This window comes from Chlorocebus sabaeus, chromosome 22 (genome assembly GCF_047675955.1).
Source record: "Chlorocebus sabaeus isolate Y175 chromosome 22, mChlSab1.0.hap1, whole genome shotgun sequence".
NCBI lineage: Eukaryota > Metazoa > Chordata > Mammalia > Primates > Cercopithecidae > Chlorocebus > Chlorocebus sabaeus.
Genome location: NC_132925.1, coordinates 88,975,376 through 88,988,585, shown reverse-complemented (window position 1 = coordinate 88,988,585; position 13,210 = coordinate 88,975,376). Strand labels below are relative to the sequence as shown.

Sequence of the window (13,210 nt, the reverse complement as noted above, 5' to 3'; positions counted from 1 at the left end):
CTGGACCTTGCCCAGGAAACCATTTTTCCCTCCTAGGCCTCTGGGACTGTGATGAAAGGGGCTGCCATGAAGGTCTCTGACATGCCCTGGAGACGTTTTCCTCATTGTCTTGGTGATTAACATTTGGCTTCCCATTACATTGCAAATTTCTGCAGCAGGCTTGAATTTCTCCCCCGAAAATGGATTTTTCTTTTCTACCGCATCGTCAGGCTGCAGATTTTCCAAACTTTTATGCTAAGTTACACTCTTGAAAATGCTTTGCTCTTTAGACATTTCTTCGGCCAGATACCCTAAATCATCTCTCTCAAGTTCAAAGTTTCATAGAATCTCTAGGGCAGGGGCAAAATGCCACCAGTCTCTTTGCTAAACTATAGCAAGAGCCACCTTTATTCCAATTCCCAACAAGTTCCTCATCTCTATCTGAGACCACCTCAGCCTGGACTTCATTGTCAATATCACTATCAGCATTTTGGTCAAAATCATTCAACAAGTCTCTCAGAAGTTTCAAACTTTCCCACATCTTTCTGTCTTCTGAGCCCTCAGTCTCTAGGAAGTTCCAGACTTTTCCACATTTTCCTGTCTTCTTCTGAGCCCTCCAAACTGTTCCAGCCTCTGCCTGTTATCCAGTTCCAAAGTTGCTTCCACATTTTTGGTTATCCTTATAGCAGCACCCTACACTCTGCAGTATGAATTTAGTGTATTAGTCTGTTCTCATGCTGCTGTGAAGAAATACCCAGGACTGGGTAATTTATAAAGAAAAGAGGTTTAATTGACTCAGTTCTGCATGGCTGGGGAGGCCTCAGGAAACTTATAATCATGGTGGAAGGGGAAGCAAACACGTCCTTCTTCATATGGCAGCAGGTGAGATAAGTGCTGAGCAAAGGGGAGAAAGCTCCTTATAAAACCTTCAGATCTCATGGGAACTCACTATCATGAGAACACCATGGGGGTAACCACCCCCAGATTCAGTTACCTCACACCGGGTCCCTCCCCCAGCATGTGGGGATTAGATTTGAGATTACAGTTCAAGATGATACTTGGATGGGGACAGAGAGCCAGACCATATTAGTGGGGAGGTGGGGGGAAACTTCTCTCTTCTGTTTATTTATATAGGATGATTGAGGATGGCCTTTCTGAGAAGATAACATTTGGGCAGAGAACAGATGGAAATGAGGAAGCAATCCTGAGATATTCTGGGTAGAAGGGGTTTGAGGAGGGGAAGAATAGTCCAGAAATATGATGCAAAAAGTATAAAGGTGCTGAGGCGGGAGCCAGCTTAGTAAGTTGAAGGAATTGCAGAGAGACTTATATGGTTGCAGTGGATGGATGGGATGGGGAGAAGCAGAGAGAGTGGTGGACGTTGAGATCGGCAGAGGCTCTAATAAAGGGTTTGGATTTTATTTTGATCTGGGATGCTTTTGGAGAGTTTAGAGCAGAGGAGTAACTGAGGCTCAAAAACTTAAACTTTTCTTTTGGAATGTGAAGTTAATACCCAAACCATTTCCAGTAATTCTTTCATTTCCATACATTTGGGTAAAGTGGAAAAAGTCTGTGTTTCTTGCAATCATGTTTTGAGTAACATGCCCCTAGCTTAGAAGTTAGAGAGTTGCAGCAAGTTACTGAGGAAGGGAAGAGCTGGTATTTATAGGTAGAAGGGATAGAAGACCAATAGAGAACTTTTGGAGGCAATACTTGTTTAGCATTTTATAGAATTCAATTATATTTTTCTGACTTAAAGTTAGACATAAATCTTTATAAACTTGAGTGTTGTGAGAATGCCTTCCTTTCTTTAATTTCTACAAAAATTTATATCTGAAAATGTTAGAGTATAAAACTTTGCCTTAATCTTAAGTTCCTAGTGGTAATCAAACCAAAAGATGTTTTACTCACCAAATGAGACTCTGATGTGTTCTTCGGTTAAATGCATATGATGACATTGAAATTGATGAAGACTCAGACAATCTGAACATCAAGGGGAGTTTCACTTTCTTTGCTAGTATTCTGAAATTTTGGAAAGTCAAGATGTTAATGATGAAAATGAAAGGGGAGAATATAATTGCAGAGGTAGATTGTCCAGAGTTCTTGGACAGTAGGTAGATTGACATTTGGAAAATACTTCATTGTACTGGTTCATGAAAAGCATATATTTCCTGTTGATTCATAATGATTTGGGAGATATTTTAGTTGTTTCTTTGAGAGCTTATAAACTTTTTTATTTCTTATGTGAGAAACAAAAATAATGAGTTGTTCTTCCTTTTCTCTTTTCCTTACTGTCTTCAATTCTTCTTAGTCATGGAATGGATAAATTTGGCAAAGCTTGTAGCAGAGTTTCGGTTTTAAGAAAAGGTGATGGCTGAAGTTCACTGAGCAGAATTCTCATGTGCACCTTATAATGGTGGCATCCCTTAGAAATGATAATGTGGTTTTGAAACTACTTAGTGGTTGTCAGGGCTGGGGGAAGAGGTTGGGGAGGAGAGTTGACTACAAGAGAGCATGGTGTCACATTTGCGTTATCATTATATGGTGTTAAATGTATCCACAGTATGCGTTTAAGATTCCTTCAGTGTCTTCTCATGGCTTGTTAGCTCATTTCTTTTTGTCTCTGAATAACATTCCATTGAATGGATGTGCCACAGTTGATTTATTCACTCATCTGCTGAAGAATGACATCTTAGATGCTTTTGAGTTTTGGCAGAAAGTATGATAAAGCTGCTGTAAACATCAATTTGTAGTTTTTTTTATGTGGATGTAAGTTTTCAACTCATTTGGGTAAATATAAGGAATGGATTGCTCAATCATATGGTAACAATATGTTTAGTTTTGTTAGAAACTGCCAAACTGTCTTCCAGAGTGCCTTGTACCATTTTGGATTTCCATCAACAGTGAATGAGAGAGTTCCTTTTGCTTTATGTCTTCACCAGCATTTGGTTTGGGTCAGTGTTCTGGATTTTGGCCATTGTGATAAGGCATGCAGTGGTATCTCATTGTTGTTTTCATTTGCAATTGCTTAATCACACAGTGATATTGAGCATCTTCTCATATTCTTATTTATCATCCTGTATCTTTGGTGAAGTGTCTGTTTAGATGTTTTGCTTATTTTTTAATTGGGCTCTTTTCTTTTCTTTCTTTCTTTTTTTTTTTTTTTCTTTTTGAAATGGAGTCTCCTTCTGTTGCCCAGGCTGGAGTGCACTGGTGTGATCTCTGCTCGCTGCAATCTCTGCCTCTTAGGTTCAAGTGATACTCCTGCCTTAACCTCCTGAGTAGTTGGGATTACAGGCATGCACCACTATACCTGGCTAATTTTTTTTGTATTTTTAGTAGAGATGGGGTTTCACCATGTTGCTCAGGCTGGTCTTGAATTCCTGACCTCGTGATCCACCTGCGCCTGGCCTCTTTTTTTTTTTTTTTTTTTTTTGAGATGGAGTCTCACTCTGTCACCCAGGCTGGAGTACAATGGCACCATCTCAGCTCACCACAACTTCCACCTCCTGGGTTCAAGTGATTCTCCTGCCTCAACCTGCTGAGTAGCTGGGATTACAGGCGCATGCCACCATGCCTGGCTAATTTTTGTATTTTTAGTAGAGATGGGGTTTCACCATGTTGGTCAGGCTGGTCTCAAACTCCTAACCTCATGATCTGCCCACCTCAGCCTCCCAAAGTGATGGGATTACAAGTGTGAGCCACTGCACCTGGCCGGGCTGTTTATTTTCTTGTTGAGTTTTAAGAGTTCTTTGTGTATTTTGGATAACATTCCTTTATCAGATAGGTCTTTTGTAAATATTTTCTCCCAGTTTGTGGCTTGTCATTTTATTTTCTTAACATTGCCTTTCACAGAGGAGTTTTTAATTTTAATGAAGCTCTGTGTATCAATTATTTCTTCCATGGATCATGCTTTTGGTGTTGTAGTTAAAAAGTCATTGCTGTACTCAAGATTACTTAGATTTTCTCCTATGTTATCTTGTTGGAGTTTTGTAGTTTTGCATTTGACGTTAAGGTCTGTGATCCATTTTGAGTTTATTTTTGTGACTAGAGTAATATCTGTGCATAGATTCATTTTTTTGCATATGGATGTCCAGTTGTTCCAGCACCATTTGTTGAAAACTCTTTTTTGTCCATTTTACTACTTTTGCTCCTTTGTCAAATATCAGTTGATTGTATTTATGTGGGTCTATTTCTGGATTCTCTATTAAGTTCTCTAGTTGCCTAATCTTTCACCAATATCATACTGTCTTGATTACTTTAGCTTTGTAGTGTTCTCATTGCTTTTGAGGAGAGGCTCTTTGAAGAGACTTACTCTGCCATACCTCTTGATGTCATTTTCTGTTATGTTTCTTAAAATACTGTAAAATGTCGCATTGGTAAGTTATCATTTTTCAAAAAGGAGAAACTGAGACGCAAGATATAAAATGAGTTCATGAAATTTATTTTTTCAGCTATTGTTCTAAATAGGAGCAAGGCTCATCTCTTTTGTTGTTTGTTATGTTTTCAGGTGAAAAAAGTTGATTTTTTTCATAGCTTTGTTATTTTAAAAGTTAATATATGGGACAAACTGTCAGTGATAACCTCTCAATTAATTTAGCTATCATCAGCAATCTCTTCTTTATCTTCCTTCTTTAAATACAACTCTTGGCTTCCTCTCCTACCCATTGGAACTGCTTCCTTTTAAACCCAAATAAAGAAACTATAGCAAAGCTCTGAAAATAATACATTGAAATTGAGAAAAGTTGGCAGTAAAATTTTCTTTCTCTGAAAATTGTTTTTTATTGTATAATTGAAACTTTTATTAGTATTGCTGAATGTGAATGCTGAAAGGAAATAAATCAAGAAGGTGATCTGCACTAGCAAGAATGTTGACTTTAGCAGCTGGAAGGCAAATAAGTGAGAGTAGTATAGTATACTGCATGGGAGATTGGATGAGACCGTGAAACAGAAAGTCTGGGCTATACTCCCTATCTGCCTTGAAAAAAGTGATACAATTTTAGCATTTCTCTGCCCCAACACCTTTGTGTAGGAATTTTTGTGCTCTTGAATTACATGTCCTCTGAGGTCTTTTCTAATTGCATTTTACTCAGTTGAAAGGGCTTTTTATACCTTGTAATGAAAATTAGAAATGTTTTATTCACCATATGACTGTTCCTTTTGGAGTAAGCTACTATGACAACTCTAGATCCTAATAAAGCCACAATGGGTGATTTAAGGAAAGATGTGCATTTATCTGTTTTTTTCAAAAAATACTATTGTGTCTCTTATTGAACATGACGTTGTGATTTTAATATCCTCTTATGCTTTGTTTTAGGTTGGTACAGAGGAGTTTCAACAAAGAAGCCAAATGTGAAGGTAATGAAAAGTTTATTGTTACCTTTTCTAATGTAGGAAGGAAATACCTTGTACGTTTGTTTGGTATAACAACTCTTAGTGGTTCATCTTTTAATCTTTTACAATAGCCACAATGATTCTTTCCTTTACAAAACTGCAGAAAACTCTTCTTTGTCTCAGCATATTAAAATGTTTCTTCTAAAAGTACAGGAAATGCAAATATGGTAATAGCTCCAAAGCTTATCTTGAAAAAGCCTATTCAGGCTTTTAAATATTTTTTCCTTAAGGTATTTGACAAAAAGTAAATTGACTTATTCACAGGCCTAGTCCTGTGGAACCATATAATTAGATGAATTGTTTTTAAAATGCACAATGGAAAATATTTTCAAATAATCCAATTAGATATTTCTCTAATCATAATTTATTGAAATATGAATTTAAGCAAGGTATTAGTGTAGAATACTAATTTTATGTACTAGATTTTATATTTATTACAATTAATATTAATGAAACATAATATAGTTTAATTAGCAGTTATAATGCAGTTAGAAATAATCTTTCCCAGTAATGTATTTGCAGACACTTCTTTCTGCATATGTTTTCATGTAATTAATATTATCAGTTTTTCTTGTATGTTTCTGTAGCTTATTTGATGCAATATGTTTTTCTTTGTATAGAAAAATACCAAAATTATCACGTTTTCATTCAAAAAGAAAATTGTTTAGAGTTCTAATAATCAGTTTTGCTAGTAGAATCATTCAGTTTGATTAATTTTAAGGTAATGATTATAAGGAAACAATATCTTTATATTTTAATGCCTCCTAGCTGTGGTTTCTCATTCTTGGCACTGTTGACATTTTGGGCCAGGTAATTCTTTATTGTGGGAGACAGTCTTGTGCAATGTGAGATGTTTAGCAGAGTATATGGCTTCTACCTACTAGATGCCAGCAACTCTCTGTCCCTTAGTATGACAGCAAAAGAGGACTTCAGACATTGCTGAATTTGTCTTGGGGACAAAATGGCCCCTGGTTGAGAAGCACTGCTTATAGGTAATTTTTCTTATATTTCTATTTTGAAATACATTCATGAATGCTTCTGTGGGAATAGTTTCTACTTGTGGTTTATTTTTTAAATTTTGATTTAAAATTGTTGAAAAGTTAGAACTGGAATAAATGAGGAATCTTATAAATGAATATTTGTAATTTGTGATATTGCATGCTATTGATTTATTTTTAGTAATATTTGTGATCTTGGCTACCTCCCACTACCTTATTTCCAATACTAGTGTTTGGGATCAGTGTGTAGACTGTGCTTATTAAAATTATTGTATGTTTGTGATTAAAGTATCAGATTGATGCAAAGTTTGTGGCTTGAAAACATTATTGAGACAGGAATGATGATACCCTTAAAATATTAAATATAACTGTTTTGATTATATCTTCCTGTGCAACAAAGTACTCCAGAATTTAGTGAATTAAACTGATAAACATTTTATCTCTCATGCTTTTGTGGCTTGACTGGGTCAGCTGCGTAGCTAGTTATTCTGGGATGTATGAGGTTACCTGTGGCAACAGTCAGCTGTGGGGTCAGTGTCCAAGACATTCTGGTAGGAATGTCCAAGATAGTTTACTCATATGTCTGGCATCTTGGCAGGGTTGGCTGGAAGACTGTCTTCAGCTAGACACCAAGATAACCAGGCGTCTCTTTGTAGTCTTAGGGTTTCCCTGTTTCCATGTGACTTCACGTGGTTTCTCCAGCAAGTAATTAAAAGAGTTTTATTTTAGAGTTAAGGAAAAGTACTTGGAACCTCATACTTAAGTTCTTATTTGTCTTTCTTAGTTTTTGGACTCTGTGGGAGAGGCCATTTTGTGATTACTCTTAGCAGTGTTTTGGCAAGCTAAACAAAATGAGGAACCTAACTCACACTACTCCAAAGAATGTTAGAGCTCTTTTTATCTGATCAGACTCCTTTAATTTTAGTACTTTGGGGGCTAATGTATTCAGAGATTGCATATTTTGGTAATATCTCTATTCTAGAATCTTAGGTTATTACAGCATTTATTAGCAACATGTATCTATATATCTCTTTTTTTTTTTTTTTTTTTTTGAGACGGAGTCTTGCTCTGTCGCCTGAGCTGGAGTGCAGTGGCCGGATCTCAGCTCACTGCAAGCTCCGCCTCCCGGGTTTTAGGCCATTCTCCTGCCTCAGCCTCCCGAGTAGCTGGTACTACAGGCACCAGCCACCTCGCCTGGCTAGCTTTTTGTATTTTTTAGTAGAGACGGGGTTTCACCGTGTTAGCCAGGATGGTCTCGAACTCCTGACCTCATGATCCGCCCGTCTCAGCCTCCCAAAGTGCTGGGATTACAGGCTTGAGCCACCGCGCCGGGCCTAGAAGGATACAATTAAAAGCATACTTTTCAGCTGGGCACGGTGACTCATGCCTGTAATCTCAGCACTTTGGGAGTCCAAAGTAGTGGGATCACTTGAGCATAGGACTTTGAGACCAGCCTGGGCAACATAGCGAAACCTCATCTTTAAAAAACCAATATTTAAGCTCTGACATTCTTTCTTCTGCTTGGTTCAGTCTACCAGTAAAGCTTTCAATTGTATTTTGAAATTCTTTGAGTTTTGAATTCTAGAAGCTCTGACTGATTTCCTTTTAAGATGTTTATCTCTTCAGTCATTGTGTGGATTGCTTTAGAAGATTCTTTGTGTCGGCTGGGCGCGGTGGCTCACGCGTGTAATCCCAGCACTTTGGGAGGCCGAGGCAGGCGGATCACCTGAGCTCAGGAGTTTGAGACCAGCTGGCCAACATGGCGAAACCCGTCTCTACTGAAAATACAAAAATTATCCGGGCATGGTGGCACGCGCCTGTAGTCCCAGCCACTAGGAAGGCTAAGGCACGAGGATCGCTTGAACCCAGGAGGTGGAGATTGCAGTGAGCCAAGATTGTGTCGCTGCACTACAGTCTGGGCGACAGAGTGAGACTCTGTCTCAAAAAAAAAAAAAAGTTTCTTTGTGTTGATTTTAAACCTCATTTTGGATCTTGTTGAGCTTCCTTATAGTCCGTGCTTTGAATTCTTTATCTGTCATTTCTGAGTCTCCATTTTGGTTAGGAACCATTGTTGGAGAGGTTGTGCAATTCTTTGATGGTGTCATTATATTCATATTTTTCATGGTGCCAGAATTCTTGCCCTGGTTCTTTCTCATCTGGAGACACTGGCACTTCTAATTTTAAAAATTATTTTTGTGTGAATAGGATTTTTTCTTTTTGTTTCTTTCCCTATGATATTGTTTTGTTTATTTGTTTTCTCTCTCTCCTCCTTAGGATGTGCAATAGTAGAGAATGCTGGGTAGGGACTTTGGCTTTGCTTCTGTAGCCCTATGCACACACTTTGGCAGGTTTTATATTCAGCTGTGCAGTTCAACCTACAAGCCAATAGATGGCACTTATAGGTAAAAGCCACCTGTGGCCAATGGGACTGAATATGTACTTGGTCCTTGTTTACTGGCAGAAGTCTCTGTTGCTTCAGGCAGTGGACTGATTCATGAAATATACAGTGGTCTGAGCTCCCTGCTCAGCCCCAGGGAAGTGGGGGCCATGATGGGCAGGGTGGACCATGCAGGTCTGCCTGTAGGTCCTCTAGTGCTGACACAAGCACCAGCACTGAGGGAGAGTATAGTAGGTGGCCATCAAGCACTCAGAGAGTACCTAGGTGTGGAGATGGGAAACCTCCTTGGCCCCAAATTCTCTGCATATGAATGGTGGGATTGAGGGTGGCCTAAATTCCTAATTCAGGAGATTGGGTACTCTAGACGCCTGGAGATCTGCCTGGGCATGTAGTGGGGAAGGGCCCCTTTGCACCAGGATTTATGTACAAGAGGGGTGGGGCAACTCAGGCTGCCGAACAAGGCAAGCAGGTGCTCTGAATGCCTGGAGATCTGCTTGGGTGTAGCAGAGAGGGCTTCCCTGCACCAGGATCTCTGAGCAGTAAGGGTGGGGCAGCTCAGGCGGCTGATCCAGATGAACTAGAACTCCAAATGCCTGGAGATCTACCTGGGCGTGGAGTGGAGAGGGTCTTGCTGCACCATGGTCAATGACCATAAAGGATGGGATGGCACAGGCTGCTGATCTAGGCAAGCAGATGCCCCATATGCCTGAATTTCTGCTTGGGGGTGGAATGGAGAGGACCCTGCTGCATCTTGATCTCAGGGAAGCAGGCTGGGGCATCCAGCAATGGCACATGCAGACTGGTTCCAGGTCACCAAGCTGGCCCTGGCTGCCAGTCTCATTGCCCTGGAGAAACCGCAGTTGTAGCAATTCTCCCACCACAGGCTTGTGACAGGGTAAATCACACTTCAAGCACCTACTGTTAATGTGCTTTCCACAGTTCTGGCTGTGGAGGCCTCTACCCTGCTTCAGAACAGGTACTCCGATCTCTGGTTCAACACTAAAATGCCTATATGGTCATGCTGCCAGGTTGCCAAAGAATGGCTTTGTATACACCTGGATTAAAAATGACATTCTGCTTTTGGGCCTCGGCCTGGAAAACTGTATGCATCTTTTCCTGGTGTCTTTTTCTCACAGTATCTCCAAGCCTCTCCCCAATTTAACTCCAGTGCTTGGGTGAAGCAGAGTACTTTCCCTTGGCCTGACTTGCTTAGATCCCCAGTGGAAAGGTAAGTTACAGAGGGAGATTCTCTGCCTCTTGCACGTACTAGGGCTTCACTCACTTTTATCAGCTGGACACTGTCACAGGAGTTGTTTGCTAGTATTTTCCTCCCTGGGATCTGAGGTTTCTTCACAATTCTGGTGGATTTGTATTTTCCTTCTTGAATTAAAGCTCAGAGAGTTGATCTTTATGCATGATCTTGCTGTTTCCAAATGGCTAAGGCATGCTAATAGCCTCCAATCTGCCAATTTCTGAATTCTTCATTCTAAGTACTAGTCCTTCTTTCAATATACGTAGCCTGCGTTTTTGTTTTCTTTTCTTTTTTTTTTTTTTTTTTTTTTTGAGACGGAGTCTTGCTCTGTAGCCCGGACTGGAGTGCAGTGACCAGATCTCGGCTCACTGCAAGCTCCGCCTCCCGGGTTTACGCCATTCTCCTGCCTCAGCCTCCGGAGTAGCTGGGACTACAGGCGCCCGCCACCTCGCCCGGCTAGTTTTTTGTATTTTTAGTAGAGATGGGGTTTCACCGTGTTAGCCAGGATGGTCTCGATCTCCTGACCTCGTGATCCGCCCGTCTCGGCCTCCCAAAGTGCTGGGATTACAGGCTTGAGCCACCGCGCCCGGCCCCGTTTTTGTTTTCTTAATGTTGTGTTTTGAGGAGTAGATATTAACTTGAAGGAAGTCCAATTTGTCATTTTAAACTTTTTGTTTATTATCGAGGTTTCTTATGTTTTGTCTTTATTATGGTTGTCTAACTTCTCATCTGGTTTTGGTCAGTTTATATTTTAAGAAATCTGTCCACTTTACATTTTTGAATTTGTTTTAGTTAATCATACTGTTATTTTTTAATGCATGTGAGGTATTTAGTGATAATCCTCATTTATTTCAGATTTTAGGAATTTTTGTCCTTTCTTTTTCTTGATCAAGTCTAACTAGGTTTTTGTTGCATTTGTCGATGTTTTCAAAAATCAACTTTTAACTTTCTGATTTTTTTTCTGTTATTTAATATGTATCTGCTCTTATCGTATTCATTTTACTGACTTAGGATTTATTCACTTTTATTTTTAAAAGATATTTTTATTGGATATACAATTCTAGGTGAAAATTTAAACACATCAATTTATTGTCTCCTGGCTTTACACTATTTCTTTTTTGAAAATTGATATAGTTGTACATATTTATGGGATACATGTGATGTTTTGGTACTTGCATACAATGTGTAATGATCAAAACCAGGGTAATTGGGATATATACATCATCTCAAACATTCATATTTCCTTTCTGTTGGAAACAATTACAGTTTTTCTTTTCTGGCTGTTTTGAAATATACACTAAATTATGAACTGTAATTTCCCTACTGTACTATCGCACACTAGAACTTATTTCTTTTAACTGTATTTTAGTACCTATTAATCAATTTCTCTTCATTGTCTTCTCCCCCTTCCCTTCCAGCTTCTGGTAACCATCATTCTACTCTCTCTCTTCATGAGATCCACTTATTTAGCTCCCACATAAGAGTAAGAACATGTGGTATTTTTCTTCCTGTGACTGTTTTTTTCTTTAAAATTATGGATTTAGAGGGATACATGTGCAGGTTGTTACATGGGTATATTGTGTAATGAGGGATGGGGTTTGCGCTTCTAGGAAACCCATCATCCAAATAATGAACATAGTACCCAAGAGGTAGTTTTTCAATTTTTGCCTCTCTCCCTCCTTCCCACTTCTTGGAGTCCCCAGTGTCCACTGTTTTCCATCTTTATGTTACGTGTACTCATTGATTAGCTCCTACTTATAAGTGAGAACTTGTGGTATTTGTTTTTCTGTTTCTGTGTTATTTCATTTCAGATAATGGCCTCAGCTGCATCCGTATTGCTGCAAAGAACATGATTTCATTCTGTTTTATGGCTGCCTGGTATTTCCTGTTTTATATATAACCACATTTTCATTATCCAGTCTACTGTTGATGGACACTTGGGTTGATTCTATGACTTTGCTATTGTGATTAGTTCTGTGATAGACATATGTGTGCAGTTATCTTTTCCATAAAACAGTTACTTTTCCTTTAGGTAGATACCCAGTAGTGGGATTGCTGGGTTGAATGGTAGTTCTATTATTATTTTTTTTTTGAGAAGTCTCCAAATTGCTTTCCACAGGGGCTGAACTAATTTACATTCCCATCAAAAGTTTGTAAGTGTTCCCCTTTCTCTGCATCCTTGAGAACATCTGTTATTATTTGACTTTTTAGTAATAGCCATTCTGACTGGTATGAGGTGGTATCTCTTTGTGGTTTTAGTTTGCTTTTCCCTGATGAATAGTGATATTGAGCATTTTTTTCATGTATGTTGGCTGCTTTTGTGTCTTCTTTTGAGACTTGTCTATTCATGTCCTCTGCTCACTTTTTAATGGGGATATTTGTAATTTTCTTGTTGATTTAATAAGTTCCTTATAGATTCTAGATAGTAGTCCTTTGTCAGATGCATAGTTTGCAAATATTCTCTCCCACTCTGTAGATTGTGTGTTGACTCTTGATTGCTGCTTTTGTTGTGTAGAAGCCATTTAGTTTAATTAAACCCCTTTGTCTATTTTTGTTTTTTTCATATTTGCTTTCGAATCTTAGTTGTTATAATTATTTGCCTAGGCTAGTGTGTAGAAGTTGTTTCTTTTTTCTTTTTTTTTTTTTTTGAGACGGAGTGTCGCTCTGTCGCCCAGGCTGGAGTGCAGTGGCACCATCTCTGCTCTCACTGCAAGCTCCGCCTCCCAGGTTCACGCCATTCTCCTGCCTCAGCCTCCCGAGTAGCTGGGACTACAGGCGCCTGCCACCACGCCCGGCTAATTTTTTGTATTTTTAGTAGAGACGGGGTTTCACTGTGTTAGCCAGGATGGTCTCGATCTCCTGACCTTGTGATCCACCTGCCTCGGCCTCCCAAAGTGCTGGGATTACAGGCGTGAGTCACTGCGCCCGGCCGAAGTTGTTTCTTTTACTTCCCTCCCTTCCCCTCCTCTTCTCTCCCTTCCCCTCCCTTCATCTTTTTTTTTTTTTTTATTTTGGTCATCCAGGCTGGAGTACAGTATTGCCATCATAGCTCGTTGAAGCCTTGAACTCCTGGGTTCAAGTGATCCTTCTGCCTCAGCTTTCAAAAGAGTTGCCTGAACTACAGATGAGCAGCATCACCCCAGCTGTTTTTTTTTTTTTTTTTTCCCCTCATTTCACTATGTTGCCCAG

The 13,210-nt window shown here is 39.3% G+C and overlaps 1 protein-coding gene across 5 annotated transcripts in view; it reads left to right on the top strand.

Moving 5' to 3' along the window:
• The window catches only part of DOCK3 (dedicator of cytokinesis 3), a 675,444-nt gene that overhangs the window by 130,668 nt on the left and 531,566 nt on the right, over positions 1 to 13,210 (top strand). For all 5 annotated transcript variants that reach the window (XM_073010128.1, XM_073010127.1, XM_073010126.1 and 2 more), the window contains exon 3: positions 5,297 to 5,337. In XM_073010128.1, the coding sequence (XP_072866229.1) occupies positions 5,297 to 5,337 (41 nt within the window). The remainder of the gene's footprint in view (positions 1 to 5,296; positions 5,338 to 13,210) is intronic.